This window comes from Jaculus jaculus, chromosome 2 (genome assembly GCF_020740685.1).
Source record: "Jaculus jaculus isolate mJacJac1 chromosome 2, mJacJac1.mat.Y.cur, whole genome shotgun sequence".
In the NCBI taxonomy this organism is placed as follows: Eukaryota; Metazoa; Chordata; class Mammalia; order Rodentia; family Dipodidae; genus Jaculus; species Jaculus jaculus.
In genome coordinates, this window is record NC_059103.1 from 111,430,145 (window position 1) to 111,447,395 (window position 17,251).

The window sequence follows — 17,251 nt, forward strand, 5'->3', positions numbered from 1 at the left end:
GTATGGACCATAGGAAACGAGCTTTAACACATCAAAGTGAGCCCAAGGGGGCTCCTGAATACACTGGTTCTGCTGTGGCCATTCCCGACTGCCGTACTCACTTTGTTTTGGAAGATTCTTTGTGGGATGATGATGAAGACGACTGTGACTTGACTTCTTTCTCCAGTCTGATTTTCTTGCTACCATCATCTCTTTCTGCTTCACTCTATTATTGAAGGATAACAAACAAAGCAAGTGTTAAAAGAAGTTATACAGAAAAGATGGAAAAGAAAATACAGGAAATGCAAACAAAATAGTTCATTATCTGTAGACACCCATGTGCAGACAGCAACTTCATTCACTCGCAGGGGCTATATGTGATGTGGATGGAGTGGCCAAGATAATACTTACTAAATAATGCATTTCAGCCGGTGTGGTGGAGCACACCTTTAATCCCAGCACACGGGAGGCAGAGGTAAGAGGGTCACCATGAGTTCGAGGCCACCCTGAGACTACAAAGTTATTTCCAGATCAGCCTCAACTAGAGTGAAATCCTACCTTGAAAAACCAAAAAGAAAAAAAAAATTTTTTCATCACAACATTCTCCTACATGTATGTAATGCATAACCCTCTTACCTTCTCTTTCTCCTCCTCACTGGTACCCTTCCTCTTCCCAAACAGTCCCCATTCTACTTTCACACTATTTATTTTTAAACTCTAGCCTTTGCAAGACAGAAAACATGTGACATTTACATTTCTGATTCTGATCTGTTTTGCTTAACATAATGATCACCAGTTTCAACCATTTTAAAGATACTTAATTTTACTTATTTGTGTGTGTGTGTGTGTGTGTGTGTGTGTGTGTGTGTGTGTGTGTAGAGGGAGAAGGAGAGAGAGAGAGAGGGAGAGGGACAGGGAGAGAATGAATGAGAATGGGGGTGCCAGGGCCTTCAGCCACTGCAAGCAAAGTCCAGACGCATGCACCACCATGTGTATCTGGCTCACATGGTTATGGAGAATCAAATCTGGGTCCTTAGGCTTCACAGGCTAGTGCCTTAACCGCTCTCCAACCCCTCCATCCATTTTTCTATCTACTCTATAACATTCTTCTTCATGGCTGAATAAAACTTCAGGACAATCAGAATTTGATGTGGTTTGTATCCAAACAAGGGATTATGTCAAGAATAACAGCTGACAACAAGAACAAATCAACTTCAACACATCATTGTTCTTATGTGCAAGGCCACACTACCCACCCCCCCCCAAAAAAAACATAAAATAATATAAAGCATGTACAGTCACAATGAAGTTACCAGGAATAATTTTAGGAGGTTCTTCTCACTTCTTTAAAAAGAATCACCTACATGAATCTAATTTATTCTATGTTTAATGTAACATTCAGAGTAGAATGCTTAAGACTTATTTCTCCTCTCATGAAAAATAAGAGTATTGTTTAAAAAAAAAAATACACTGGGCTGGAGAGATGGCTCAGTGGTTAAGGTGTTTGCCTACAAAGCCTAACAAGCCAGGGTTCAATTCCCTGGTACCAAGTAAGGCCAGATGCACAGTGGCATGTGTGTCTAGAGTTTGTCTGCTAGGGGCCATGGCGTGTCCATTCTCTCTCCCTCCCTTTCTCTCTCTGTTTGCAAATAAATAAATAAAAATTAGCTGGGCGTGGTAGCACATGCTTTAATCCCAGTACTTAGAAGGCAGAGGTAGAAGGATAGCTGTGAGTCTGAGGCTAGTCCGAGACTACAGAGTGAATTCCAGATCAGCAAGACCCTACCTAGAAAAAACAAACAAACAAAAAGGCTATAAAATCTTCTGAACACCTTACAGAAATAATCACATAGATATACCACTCATGAAAATGGTTCCTTGAATATTCTGGCTCTCTCTCTCTCAATTTTTCCTCTAGTATTGTCCTTTTCTGTTCCCCTAACATTCTCAGAATATATCTATATGTATGCATGTATACACATATATACACATACATATACATATATATACACTTATAATAATATATATATATATATATATATACACACACACACACACACACACACACACACATATACATATATATATTAGGGCTGGGGAGATAGCTAAACTGTTAAGAGAGCCAAACACAGGGACTTCACCAAGGTGTTACAAGAGAACTCTGTCACAGGCCTGGAAAGCCCCTGTCCATTAGGCACTTACCTGTGCCCAAACACCCTATCACCAAAGAGCCCAGGGAATTCTCTTGAGCTATAGGCTGAAGGCTACAAAGATGTCTTAGCAACCCATAAGAGGATGGCCAAAGTCAGGAAATTCTACTTAAATATACACATGATTGCTAACTTATATATTTTTAATATTTTATTTTTAATTTATCTTGGGGGGGGGCGCAGATAGAAAAAATGGGTGTGCCAAGTCCTCTAACCACGGCAAGCAAACTCCAGATGCATGTATCACCTGGTGCATCTGGCTTACATGGGGACTAGAGACTCGAACTTGGGTCCTTAGGCTTCTCAGTCAAGCACCTTAACTGATAAGCCATCTCTCCAGCCTCAATTTACACATTTGTTTTTAATGGAAGATATTTCCAGAAGTGCAGAAGGCAACGCCAAACACATATCCATCCACAAAGTGGCTTCTGCATGGAGACACCCAAATCCAGAGGTGAAGTGAGAGTTAATTTTTGTGTGCGCATGTTCACCTTGCTTAGGACATGCTGGTTAGCATGACAAACCAAGCAGAAGACTTGACCCACACATGGAAATCAGATTCACTCTCACCACCAGCCTGGAACTCTGGCCCATGTCAATCATGGACTTGAGAGGAGCCAGCCACCAAGAACTTGCCAGACACCACCCTCAAGCAGGCATTTAAAAACACTAGCATTTACAAGTGACTGGGATGATAAACTTTAAATTTACACAGCCCTGAAGCAGGTAACATTTTATAGCTAGCAGAAAGGAGGCAATAAAACTAAATAGCAAAAGCCCCTTCTGTGGCCTCTGCCAGGCTGTGGTGCCCATATCCCCTGGCTCACATTGGCGCACCCTACTCCCTGCACACTGTGCACTTAAATGTCATCCCCTCTGACTGGATCAGGCCAAGGCTTTGGCAGAGCAGCGCTGGGCATCTGTCAGCTGGTGGAGAACTGAAGCCTGGCCGCTGAGAGGTGCAGCCGAGGTCCTTGGAAGCAGGATTGCTTGAACACCATGGAGTGGCTGGTCTGGAGAGAGGACCGCTAATGTAGACACGCACAGGAGAGGGTGTCAGAACTGTGACTTCAGTGGGATTACAGGTGGCACAGAGTTCTTTAGGTTTCTCGAGGTGAAGAAGCCATGTGAAAGTCAGGCGAGAGCAAGAAACCTTCAGAAAAAAAATACTGAAAGAAGCTCCTCTGCCCTGTGTTGTATCCCCAGATCCCCCCACCTCTTTAAGGAGACGGGGCAAATGTCTGGTGTTCCGATTATTTTATGGTGGTACCTGTGCCTTCCATACGGGGAGGATGCCACCTACCCATCGGGTCCCAACTCACTGTTTGCTTTTCTCAATGTGGTGTGCCAGGCAACCTTGGGTGATGTGCCAAGTGTGGCCTGCTACACCTTCACAGTGGAGCAAAGGGCACACACAAGACCATGAAAGGAAGAGATGGGGCTCAGCAAGGCCTTCAGAGCTCACCTCCAGGGTGCCCCGTCGCCGATCTGGCATACTGGCTCCTCATGCAGGTACCTGGAGTCAGGGTTTTGAAAATGAAGACGCTCTTTTCTAAAACTGACACTTATGTGTAGCCATGGGCTATAACTGGCAGAAAGATACCAGGAGCTTGGCTGTGACAGAAGAGACAGGAGGGAGGGTCTGAAAAGGAACCTGGAACCGTGGAGAAGGGATGTGTATAGGCACTGGGGTGGCAGTGGTAGGGAAATGGAGGATAAGAGCCAATAAGGATATTGCAACTGGCCAACTAATTTCTGTAAGCAGCATTCACACACTGACCTTGAACTCTGACCTTGTGCCTCACTCAAGAATCTTCCCTACAGACAGTGAATGCAGAAAAAGGATAACAAAAACCACTGGACGGGGCAAGGCACACCAGGATCTCCTGGCTCACGGTTACTAAGCATCACTTGATGCCAGGGCCTTAGATCTCCTCTAGGAAAGGTGACTGCAAAACAAGGTATTCACAGTTTCTCTTGAGTCCTAAAGGAAAGCGAATGAGTTTGGCAGCGTGTGAAGCAGACGAAAAAGGATGAGGCAGTAAGATTTTGGCAAACTCAGAGGCTCAAAAAGGAGGCGACAAGGACGCTCATCTAGTACTGAAAAGGCAGTAAGCACTGGAAGAAAGGAAACTTGATCCCCCCATCCTCTATGGTGAGGGCACTGGGTGACTATGGCAGCTTCAGCCACCACATGGCTGTCATGCTCTTAGGACAAATGACAGGTACAAAGTAGGTCTAACAGACTTCAGTGAATTATAAGCGACCAGATTTCAAACCCTCCTTTTGTTTTTCCAGGTAGGGTCTCATGCTAGTCCAGGCTGACCTGGAACTCATGGTGATCCTCTTACCTCTGCCTCCCAAGTGCTGGGATTAAAGGCATGCACCACCACACCTGGCTCAAACCCTTCATATTTTTAAGGACAGAATTCTGGCATGGTAGTCTGGAAAAACAACACAAGACAGAGCTTGGATGGAAAAAAAAGATGGACCTACCATCCTAAGCAATAAAATGCACCTTTTCCCATCACGTGAACAGAACCTTCCTCCCCTCTACAAAGTGCATAAATGGCACTAATATATTTGCCCCCAAATATCTTGGTATCTCGGTTAGTAAAGCAATTAGAACCCTCCCCCCTCAATTCAGTATCTCATCAAAATCACCAGTAAAAAAGACTGTCTAGTTATTGAGCCAGATGCAACAGCATACATGTGTGACCCCAGCACTTGGACAGCTGAGGCAGGGGGATCTTGAGATCCATGGTGCCCAGGCTGCAAGGTGAGGCATTGTCTCTAAACTAAAAATGAAAGACAGAACCCAACAACAAAAAAATAACTATTGGGCTCAGCAGTTAAAGGTACTTGCTTACAAAGCCTGATTGCCTGGGTTCGATTCCCCAGAACCCACATAAAGCCAGATGCACAAAGTGGCACATGTATCTGGAATTTGTTTACAATGGCAGGAGGCCATGGCACACCCATTCGCTCTCTCTCAAATGAGAAGAAATATTTTAAGAATTAAATAGGCTGGGTGTGGTAGCGTCAGTCTTTAATCTCAGTACTTGGGTGAGGAAGCGGTAGGACAATCACTGAGTTTAGATCCAGGTCAGCCTATCTGGGAGAAGGAGGGAGAAAAGGGAACCCACTATCCTTTTGTTTTGTTTTGTTTTTGTTTTTTTGAGGTAGGGTTTCACTCTAGCTCAAGCTGACCTAGAATTTACTATGTAATGTCAGGGTGGCCTCGAACTCATAGCGATCCTCCTACCTCTGCCTCCCAAGTGCTGGTATTAAAGGCATCCACTATCCTTTTATTTGAAAGAATTATTTACACAGAATAAGATATCATCTACAAAAGGGCCCAGCACAGGATTTATGCAATAACCACTAGGGGCATTTTTAAATTGTTCTCAATTGTTCAGCCTGATTATTACACCATGATTCTCAACTTTAGTTTTTCCTTCAAATCTGGAAAACAAAGTCTTAGCTTAAAAATTATATAAAAGACAAATGGACGTCAGTATGTGAAATTCTAAACTGTAATCAGAGTATTAAAATTCAGTGGTTTAAGGAAGGATTATGTGAGTTTATACCTTTTCCCTCACAATGTCTCCACTGTGCCTGACATCTGTTCCTAACTCTATTAAGTCATGAAAAATATGTGTATCTGATGGCCTTATCACAGCTAACAAGCTAACAGCCACCTGCTCTTTTTTGTTTGTTTTCTGTTGGTTTTACAGGACTGGGGACCGAATCTAGTGTCTCCCAAATGTTAGGTAAGTATTCAATCATTGAGCAACATCTCTAGCCCCTACCATGAGCTCTTCATGATACTTTTCATAGGTGTTGAAGGCTAAAATGGCATTTCTGAAGAATCCTTATATGCTAGACTTCCTGCCAGGACCCAGGAAGGGCTTTTTTTTTTTTTTTTTAAACAAAAAAAAACACTAGATTCCACTCCTGTGAAGGGTCAGGAACAATGAAACAGCTCTGACAGCATCTTTAGAGCTTTTTCTAGAGTTTACACTAAAACTAAACTGTCTTCATAATCCAAATCAAGGGAACAGTACCCCATGTTCCCACAGAGGTCAATCCAGGCTCTGCCATGGGCAAGGGTGCCAGGCCAGGCTGCCCGCTGGAGCCACTGTGCCTGTCGGTGGGCTGCAGCCCAGAAGAGACCCACTCAGCAGGCCTGGAGATGAGTGACACAGTAACACCTTCCACCCGGAACCATTCAGAAAGCAGAACGGCCAGCGGACATGGACGCAAGGCTCCGCTCAGCAATTACATACACAGCAGACTGCCTGCTCTTTGTTCGTGTTTAGCTGAACACTTCTAAGCAAGGCTGCTCCCTAAGGACACACATCAGGCAAGGAATTCCTGGTTGCCCAGATCCAAGCTGCCAGTCAGAACACCTGAGGAATTTCTCCACCCAAGAAGAGAAGCTTTGCGGCATCCGAGGCCTTCCAGTAAGGCTGTGGGCACCAGTGCTTCCTGCCCCAAGGAGCTTTAGGATTACTCGGCACTTTCAAGAACACCAGGGGGGATGGCCTCTGCCATCTTAGGTAACTGTAATCAGAGTTAGGAGAACTGAATGCAGCCAGAATTTGGAACCCAGGGGTCAGACCTTGCTTGAACTGCTGGTGTCTCAGAAAGGCAGACTCTTCCAGGTCAGATCTCACACTCAACTGAGATGCAGGGATCATCATTTCTCTGTGCTCAGTACAGAAGGCTACATGAGCTGCCCTCGAGGAGCTCAGCCAAAGCCTGAGCATGGCTTCCAGGGGGCACAGTTTTCAGAGCCAAGAGAGACAGAGTGTGAGAAACTTCCCTTTCTGCTGCTGGCATGGCTTCCAGATTTGCACTGAGGGCTGGGCCGGGCTGGGCTGAGAACGCTGGGTGACCCTCCAATTCCCAACATTTCCTCCTGGCAAGACAGATTTGGAGACTGAATACTTCTCCCTTCTCCAGTGAAGACAGGTTAGCACGGGAGACCATGCATGCAAGGCCAGGGGGCCAGGAGGGTGAGACCACTTTGGGCCTACTGGCAAGAGGGGTAAATGAGTATGGCTCTGGACATTTTCTTGGGGACATTAGATGTGGGCACACATTTTTCCCTAAGCAGGTCCACCATAGTTTCCTTCTCAATGCTTTGTACTGCATGCACACACGCATGCATGTAAACACACCCAGGAGCCCATCCCTTCTCATTTTGAGTTTTCAAACTTTTCTGGTATAAAAATCTGCCCTTCTCTAAAACAGCCCCACCAGCGAACACCTGATCCATCCCACTCAACTTGCCTGCTGTGGATGCACCGCCACACATCCTGCCTCATGCAACCCAGCTCTGGAGAACACAGCTGTCCTTGGTCCTTTGAGAAAGCCATGTTATATTTTTAACCCAGTGGATTAACCAGTCGGGACTCAGGCATGACAGCAGGCTTCGGGATCTCTTCCTCTCTGTTATTCTTAGCTCAACTTCCACAGCTGAGTGAGACATTTTTCGTGTACTCAGAAGAGTGTTAAAAATGGTATTCCTTGTCAAGAAGGGTTGGCCCTTCTTGTGCTTTTGTCTAAGGATCTTGGGGCAGGGCCTGAGAATGCCCCTGTGGAAACGCTCCCTAATCTTTTGTCATCATGAAGAAGCAAAAAACAGAGCCAGAGCTCAAGGATTCTGAGTAAAGGAAAGAAGGACTCTGTTCAAAAGAGAGGTATGCCCAGGAGAAGAAATGCAGCCTTTCCCCACCTTCTTTAAATGAAACTTCTAGAACTCATAGAGAACGACAGGTTAGTATTCTCTGCCAGGTACGTTTTTATCAACTTACCCAGCAAGATGCCCTAACCATATGGTTAAAAGCTTTAGTAAGAAAGGATATAGTCAGGGGGCTGGGGAGAAAGAACAATGCCAAAGAACCACAAACGTGAGGAGTGGAGTTTGATCCCCAGAACCCAAGCCAGGTCTGGTGACACCTGAAATCCCAGCACTAAGCAGGTGGCCAATGAGAGACTGTGTCTCAAAAAGATGTGGATGTGGGATAGAGAGCTGGCTCAGTGGCTGTGGGAGCTTGCTTGCAAAGCCTGATGGCCTAGGTTCAAATCCCCAAAACTCAGGTAAAGCCAGATACGTCAAATGGCACATAGATCTTGAATTTGTTTGCAGTAGCAAGAGGTTCTGGCATGCCTATTCTCAGTCTCTTTCTGTTTACAAGTAAAAAAAAAAAAAACATTATACATACACGTAGGGTCTTGCTTTGGCCCAGCCTGACCTAGAATTCATTATGTAATCTCACTGTGACCTCAAACTCACAGCCATCCTCCTACCTTTGCCTCCTGAGTGCACCACCACTCCTGGCTATAATTAAAAAAAAAAAAAAAAAAGATGAGACTGGGGCTGGGCCTGGAGAGATGGCTTAGCGGTTAAGGCATTTGCCTGCAAAGCCGAAGGATCCAGGCTCAACTCCCCAGGACCCACTTTAGCCAGATGCACAAGGATGTGCACGCGTCTAGATTTCTTAACAAGCAGGGCGTGGTGGCACATGCCTTTAATCCCAGCACTTGGGAGGCAGAGATAGGTGTATCACCGTGAGTTCAAGGCCACCCTCAGACTACATAGTGAATTCCCGGTCAGCTTGAACTAGAGTGAAACCCTATCGCAAAACAACAACAACAACAACAAAAAAGATGAGGCCTACACACACACATGAACACACCTATATATACATGTATGCACACCACACACATATACCAAAAATAAATAAAATATGTGGTCACGGGTTAAAATATGAATATGTTACTGGTATTGAAAAGCTCACACTATAGGAATAAAATATGGATAGCTCAGCAACGCAAAATACTAACTAACATGTCAGTTCATGTAACACCTAGCTTTCTAGGGCAAACCACGGAGGCCAGGTGGTGAACACCAGTGTCACCTTCCGTGTCTGCGGACGACCCGACTGTGCGGCCGCAGAATGGACGCAGAGGCAGCCCAGAGGAGCCTGCGGGAAGAAGCCAAGTGCGGCGAGCCACGGCAGGCGTCCGGCCTCTTCTAAGACGGCGCGGAGTGGTCCAAGATCCCCAGAGCCTCCCGGCCACACGCAGGCCGCCTCACACTGTCATGGGAGGCAGTCTCCCTGGCCTCACCTTTCTCTTCTTGGCCACCTTGCTGGAGGTGTCAGAGCTTCTCTTCTCGGCCTCGTGCTTCTTCCCTGGAGGCGTCTGCTTGTCCTCGGGTTTCTTTGGGCGGCTCCCCTTCCCTGGTGGCTGGGGTACCCAGGTGAGCAGGTCCAGGGTTATCTTCACCACCAAGCTCGTGGGGGCCGGAGCGTCCCTGAGCGGCGAGAGCACTGAGGTGTCTCTCAAAGGCAATGGGAGTTTGTCCTTGCGGCTGTTCTCCTGGATTACCACGGCCTGTCTGCAGCCACTAGTCCTGCCGCCGCCACTGTGGGGTGGACCCCGACTCTGAGTCAGGGGCACAAGAGCAAAGGACTCCAGGCTCCTGTCTCCTACATTGTCCTTCGGGGGTTCGGGGCCTGAGAGCACCTTGGAGGATGCGGGGAGGGAGCTCTTGTGCTTCCTCTTGTCACTGGGGGTGGGCGTGGGAGCGGGAGCGGGCGTGGGCGCTGTGAGCTTGGGCTCCTGGCTGCCCGCAGCACGTGGTCTTCCTTTCGTCTTCACCTTGGGCTTGTCTTTGGAAGTCTGCTCCTTCAAGCCAGAGGCATCCTGAGATCCTGGCTCACTCTCCACCTGCAGGCTGGCTCGAGGCTCCACCTGGCCCAAGGCCTTGGCGGGTTTTCTGGGCTGTTTGGTTCCTGTAGTTTGCCGAGGTGGAGGCTCCTGCTGTGCAGGGGACTTCTGGCAGCTTCTCTTCCCAGGGTGGGGGCCCTCAGAGGGCCCCCGGGGGGCTTTGCTGGAGCTCTTGAGGGGAGGGTCTTTGGATTCAGGATGCTCCTGGCCACTGCTGCTGACACTGCCACCTTTATTCTCTTGACACCAGTGTGGGGACTCTGTGAGGCCCCGACACTCTGGAGGCGCAGCCGGCTGGCTGACTTTGGTTAACCAGTTGTCCAGCTGCCATTTGTTTGTTGTTGGAGGCTCAGGCTGAAAACGGAAACAGAGAAGAGGGTTAACTAACAAGGACTAATGACCTATTCTTTTATGTTAGCTGTTCAATTATGTGGGAATGGCGGTCACTCCATACCTAAGAATTTACCTTCTCTTCATCTGTGTCAAATTCAGATCAGACCCTGCAACAACTCTAAAAGCAATCCAGTATGTTTGTGGTTTGGGAATTCTGTCTAGTGGATACTGACTAACAGGCCACACGCGATGAGAAATCACTGTGTTAGCCACCTTTTGTTCTAATACTAAGGTGCAATCTGAACAGAACATTTTTACTTGTAAATTACTGTATTAGAGAGTAAAACCAGGTTGTGGAATTTTTTTAAAAAAAGCTTTTCTCAGGCAGGAAAGATTGCTTATTGCCTGCAAAGCCAAAGGACCCAAGTGAATTCCCCAGGACCAACGTAAGCCAGAGGTACAAGGTGGTGCATGCATCTGGAGTTCCTCTGCAGCAGCTGGAGGCCCTGACACACCCATTTTCATTCTCTCTCTCTCTCTCAAATAAATGAAATAAAATGCATACTCAGAACTTTAAAAAAAAAGCTTTTCTCAAGGTTTTTTCAGAAGGTAGCTAATAAGATATATTTTACTGATTCACCATGCATGTCAGGCTTTTCCTCTGGCACACAAGTGACAAGGACTTCTCTTCAAGATTTGATTTCCTCTTTCTTACTTAAAATCATTATTATAGGGCTAGAGTTATGGCTCGGCAGTTAATATACTTGCCTGTAGAGCCTAACAACCTGGGTTCAATTCCCAGTACCCAGAGAAAGCCAGATGCACAAAGAGCTACATGCATCTGGAGTTTGCTTGCAGTGGCTGGAGGCCCTGGGGTGCCCATTATGTCTCTCTTGTGTCTAAATCTTTTTTTTTGTTCTTAATGTATTTATTTATTTGAGAGAGAAAGAGGCAGATAAAAAGAATGGGCACACCAGGGTTACCTCAAAAAACCAAGAAAAGAAAAAAAAGTTTTAAATAAACGCAGTATTTATGTGTAAGATTATCATGCATAGATAGATGTAATTTTCACATTTTAAATATTTTTATGGGCTGAAGAGATAGATGGCTTAGTGGTTAAGGTGCTTGCCTGCAAAGCCTAACTACCCAGGTTCAATTCCTAAGTACCCACATAAAGGCAGATGCACAAAGTAGTGCACGTATCTGGAGTTCAATGCAGCTGCTGGAAGCCCTGGTGTACCCTCCTTACTTTCCTCCCTCTTCTCTCCTTGCAAATAAATTTTAAAAGTCTAAATATTTTTATTTATTTACAAACAGAAAAAGAGAAACATAGAGGAACGGGCATGCCTGGACCTCCTGCCACTATAAATGACCACCAGATAAGTGTGCCACTTTCTGCATCTAACTTTATGTGGGTACTGGCCAATCGAATGTAAACCATCAAGCTTTGCAAGCAAGTGCCTTTAACCACTGAGCCATCTCTCCAGGCCCCGATTTTCACATTTTAAACGTTGGAAGAGTCAGCTGAAGTCATGTTCACCAAACATTTTCTGTTCTTTGATTCTCCCCCCCCCAGCCATCCACCAAGGTAGGGTCTTGCTCTAGGCCAGATTAACCTATAATTCAATATGTAGTCTCAGGATGGATTTGAACTCAAGGCGATCCTGCTACCGTTGCTGGGACTAAAGGCATGCCCCACCACACCTGGCTTCAATTCTTTTAAGGTTGTTTTTGTTTTTGTTTTTGTTTTCCTCCCCTTGGTTTTTTGAGGTAGGGTCTCACTTTAGTCCAGGCTGACCTGGAATTCACTCTGTAGTCTCAGGGTGGCCTTGAACTCACAGTGATTCTCCTACCTCTGCCTCCTGAGTGCTGGAACTAAAGGTGTGCGCCACCACACCCAGTTCTCTTTTAAGTTTTCTATAAATTATTTTATTTATTTATGAGAGAGAGAATGAATGAATGAATATGGGCGTGCCAGGGCCTCTAGCCAACTGCAAACGAACTCCAGATGCATGTATAACCATGTGTATCTGGCTTACATGGATTCTAAGCAGTCAAACCTGTGTCCTTAGGCTTCACAGACAAGTGCTGAGGCCTCTCTCTAACACTATCTTTGGTTCTTTAAGCCAGACATTATACCTCTAGGTATAGTCAATCTTGTCTGAAGTTACACCTATTTTTAGTGCAAAAGGTGAGTCCACAGCAGACAGTGATGAGCAATGAAATTAAGATGATTAACTGACATGGCAAATCAGCAGACGTTCCTCTGTCATCTCTTATGTAAACTGTTGTTGCTAAATTAACTACTAACACAAGCGACCATGTCCCACGCATACAATATAAGATATATGGGTATTTCTACTTGAGATTTATATCATATAGAAAAACACCAATGTTGAGAAAATGAAGATCATGTTTTTTTGGAAGAATTACATGACAGTGATTTACTACATGTTTATTTCAGGATCCATTTGTTCTTAGTGGTGGCTTACATAAATAACAATATCACACACACAAAGCATCAGGAAACTAACTAGAAGGTAATATATGTGTGACCTACTTGATTAGATCATGGGTAAGGAGACCATCCTAGTAAGCTGGATCTAATCCAATTAGCTTAGGGGTTTTTTGGTTTGTTTTTGTTTTTTGAGGTAGGGTAGGGTCTCAACTCTAGCCTAGGCTGACCAGAAGTTTACTATGCAGTCTCAGGGTGGCCTCAAATAACGCTCCTCCTACGTCTGCCTCCTGAGTGCTAGTATTAAAGGCGTGCACCACCACACCTGGGTTTTTTTTTTTTTTTTTCCCTGCAAGCAGAGGGAGAATGAGAATGACACAGAGAAGGAACGGGCACACCAGGGCCTCTTGTCACTGCAAGCAAACCCCAGATGCATGTGCCACTTTGTGCATCTGACTTTAGATGGGTACTGAGGATTTGAACCCAGACTGTCAAACATTGCAAACAAGTGCCTTTAACTTTGATCCAGCTCTCCAGCCCCAAAGACTCAAAGTTTTGGTAGCACTAATTAGTGGTTAAATGATGGGATAAGGTGCTAAGATACAACACTGCCATACCTATGAGGAAATAAAGCCTTCCCACCATTCCTCAGGAAAGGTATGGATGTACCTCACTCACCACCTAGGTTATACCAACTGTTGATGAGACTCTTAGAAGGCTAGTCATGTGGGAACCCAATGCGAAAGTCGCTCCTGGTGTAGTCACATCTGCCACTCCACCCCCAAAGCAGGGTGGAAGTGAGATACATTTAATGGTCCCTAAAGGAATGTCCTGGTTACAGAAATAACTTCCACTTCAGTCTTGGATGTCCAAGGGAGGCCTGTGGCCCATTTTCAGGGTGAAACTGAGTGAGTATACTCAGACAAGGGGACATGCAAGCCACCCCTCCTATGAACAGTCGACTTAAGGTTACATATTGAGATGAGGATGATATCAACCTAAGGGATTCATCATGTTAGTCTGTAAAATACTGTTTAAACAGACAAATGTCAGGTAGGACCAGGGTGTGCCCTATCATCTTCCCCTCTCCTCTCAATGCTAGCATAACCCAAATACTCCACAGTAGAAATGGAAAAGAGCCGGCCATGGTGGCACACGCCTTTAATCCCAGCACCTGGGAGGCAGAGGTAGGAGGATTGCCATGAGTTCGAGGCCACCCTGAGACTCCATAGTGAATTCCAGGTCAGCCTGGGCTACAGTGAGACCCTCAAAAAACAACCAAAAAAAAAAAAAGGGAAAAAAAGTGTGCATTTAAAAAAATTTTTAAATGTTTAATTTTATATTTTAAAGGTATACTGAATTTTACTTTAAATTATTTTAAAATGTTTTAATATGCATCACCACATATCCCTTTACTGTAACTCAAAGTAACAAGAGTTATGGTATCATATGTACTTTTTAAATAAAACTTCAGTTGTTGGAAATACATGTGCAAAATTCAATAACAGAACACACACATGTACAAATACATAATCTTTTTTAAAAAATGGAACACGAAGCAAAGACCTTATAAACATCACAAAAATGGTCTATGTGGTACATTCAGCTATCCTTTCCCCTGAGACACTGAAGCATTATTTCAATAGCAATTACTACTGCACAAGCCAGCTGAGCTCTTTCTAGACTCTGAGAGGCACTTCCAATGCAGCAAATGCTGATCCGTGTTAATCAACACCCCCCACCCTCAAGAACTGAACATGTCCCTTGTGCCAGGCCTAGACTCCTACCTAACAAAATATGCTGCTCGCCCTCCCAGCTGCCCCCACGCTCAGTCCAGCTCTGGGTTCTCCTGCCGAGATCTCCAGATGCATTCCGTTCCTGCTGGACTGAGGCTGCCATGGCTGTAAACAGCAGAGATGGGTATAGAAAACCCTAACACTTTCTTATCAGAAAGCCCCCTTTCCTGGCATCCTGTTCTTAAACATGCAGGTAATTTCTCTATATTGGCTGGTCTTATTCACCAAAAATAAGAATGCCTTCCCTTTTCCTACTATCCTTCCCTAGCCTCATTTTTAAACTGATGCCCAAGTTTTAAAGGCATGTGGCAACATTGTTAGCTATTATGGACAATTTCTTACGCTCAGCCATCCGGCAGAGTGTAAATTCTCCAGGGAAGCTAAGTGCTTGGGTTTTTGGTTTCACTGATCTGTTGATAATTACAGTCCAAAGGTGGGTGACAATACACATAGTTATAGCTATATTACACAGGGTAAGAGGGCACAAAACCTGGAGGCCTGGCAAGTCCCTTGGACATCAACAAAATCCATGGCTTTCAGTGGTGCTTTACTTCTAAGTCCTTGCTAAATCAGGCAGTCTCCTTTTGCTTTCCCTGACTGAGACATTCCTGAACTTTCATTATCACTAAAACAGAAGTCTCCTCAAAACAAATTTTCAACAGAGGGCAGAGAGAATAGTGTGCAAACATTCATGAGCTGTGCTTGAAAACCATTAGCTATCAGAGACAACTTCTTGTGCACCAACCAAGGAGGGAAGCCATGTCTCCTGTTTTCTCTTGCCAAGTATTTAGTCATCAGTAAGCGACCAGAAACAGATGGCTCCCTGGGGTAGGCACAGGAAAGTCTTGTTTGGGGGTCAGTGCTATGCACAGCTCAGATTCCAGCCCCCAAAGACAGCTCCCCGCCATCCTGAACGGCCTTTCTGAAGGGGGCACAGTACCTCGGGAGCAGGGGCTTCTGGGGGCTCGTTCTCCTCACTGTCGCTGGAGCTGCTCTCGCTCTCGGAGTCGGAGGAGCTGTCCGAGTCACTCGTGCTCTCAGACTCTGCGCTACTGGCATGTGCAGAGGCCACTGGTTCCGGAAGTGACTGTGGAGCACTGCAAAGCAACCCAGGGAGAAAATGAGACAATCACGCACAGTGGGTTTCTTCCTCACTGATCCACGCAATCCACACACTGTCTTGCTCCTAAAAGGGCTTCAATCTTTCCTAACCGTTCAGTGGAGAGAAGGGCCCAGACTGGTTTAAGAAGCAGTGAAAACCTTTTAAAGAGTTCCCTGCAGGAAAGAGTTCACTGGCATTCTACTACTGAAGATCATGTGGATTTATTATTTTGAAAAAAGAATCTGCTGTGTATGGTGGGGCACACCTTTAATCCCAGCACTCAGAAGGCTGATGTAGGAGTGGCTTTGAGTTCGAGGCCAGCCTGAGACTAATTCCAGGTCAGCCTGGGCTACAGCAAGCCCCTACCTCAAAAAAAAATAAAATAAATAAAATAAAAATAATCTAAGTTAGATGCTGGGTGCCTGATATCAAGGAACGGAAAATCGGGTCTGGACATGGACAGGCTGTCGGTTTTCAAGTCAGGTTTCATTAGAACATGTCTGCGACCACTGTCCCGCCCAGCCGTGGCTATGACACAGCAGCATGGCTGGGCAGTTTCAGCAGAGATTAAAGTGGTTCACAAAGGCTGAAATACTTACTATGTGACTGATTAAGCTTGCTGGTTCCTACCATGCGTTACCCAAAGAAAATATGTAAAAGATAAACAAATTGTAACCCCGCCCCTCCCTTTTTCCCACATGAGTATCAGCCACACACTGAGCAGATGGTGCTCCAGGCAGGGTGAGCACAAAAATGATTCACTCACACTTTTTGATGGAATTGTAAAATGGACCATTCTTCATGAATGAAACCTGAATACTTTCAGGTTTTAAAGAGTAATTACTAAGGAAACATATTGATAACACTTGACAGTTTCAAAGCAGATGCAATCTTGAAATCTTGCCTTAAGAGGTATTAGCTAAAGCAGTAAGTGATTACTTATGACCTTCAAAGCTTCCAAGCCTACATATAATATTTTCAAAATAAACACATTAAATAATTCATATAGTAATAAAATAATTGAATAATACAATCACTGCCTAGGTGATTTTAAAGTCAACACTACCTCAGATCCTCACATAAAACACAGGATCAGCCTAGAGACACACTTCCTTTTTTCCTTTCTTTTAGAGAGACAGATAAGGAGAGAAAGAGAACGGGCACACCAGGACCTCAGGCATGCAATCGAACTCCAGATGCTTGCACCACCTAGCGGGCATGTATGACCATGAGTTTGCCTCGCCATTGTGCATCTGGCTTACGTGGGATCTGGAGAGTTGAACATGGATTCTTAGGTTTTGCAGACAAATGCCTTAACCTCTAAGCCATCTCTCCAGCCCTGGAGACACACTTTCAATGGACCTCTTACCTCTAACTTATTTCTGCCTTTTGGTTTCTCTTCTGCTTTTCTCTCTACTTTTATATGAGACTAATTTGTCATAGTATGAGACAGCATGAGCTGCCAGAAATTCTAACAAAATTGGGTTTAACTAAACAAGCTGATGTTATGAACCCCTTAAGACTGTATAAGGAATGGGCTTTCTCAACCATCAACTACACATTACTTCTACGACAGCCACGTTTTCATTGATGGTCTGGTCTCTGAATGAACAAGGACACCATCGCAAGGTAA

General features: G+C 45.2%; 1 protein-coding gene across 4 annotated transcripts in view; it reads right to left on the minus strand.

Annotated features, from left to right (window-relative positions):
- Positions 1–17,251, minus strand: part of Aff1 (AF4/FMR2 family member 1) — a 214,019-nt gene that overhangs the window by 16,248 nt on the left and 180,520 nt on the right. For all 4 annotated transcript variants that reach the window (XM_045143706.1, XM_045143707.1, XM_045143708.1 and 1 more), the window contains 3 exons: positions 15,457–15,613; positions 9,330–10,286; positions 102–205 (listed from right to left, as the gene is read on the minus strand). In XM_045143706.1, the coding sequence (XP_044999641.1) occupies positions 102–205; positions 9,330–10,286; positions 15,457–15,613 (1,218 nt within the window). The remainder of the gene's footprint in view (positions 1–101; positions 206–9,329; positions 10,287–15,456; positions 15,614–17,251) is intronic.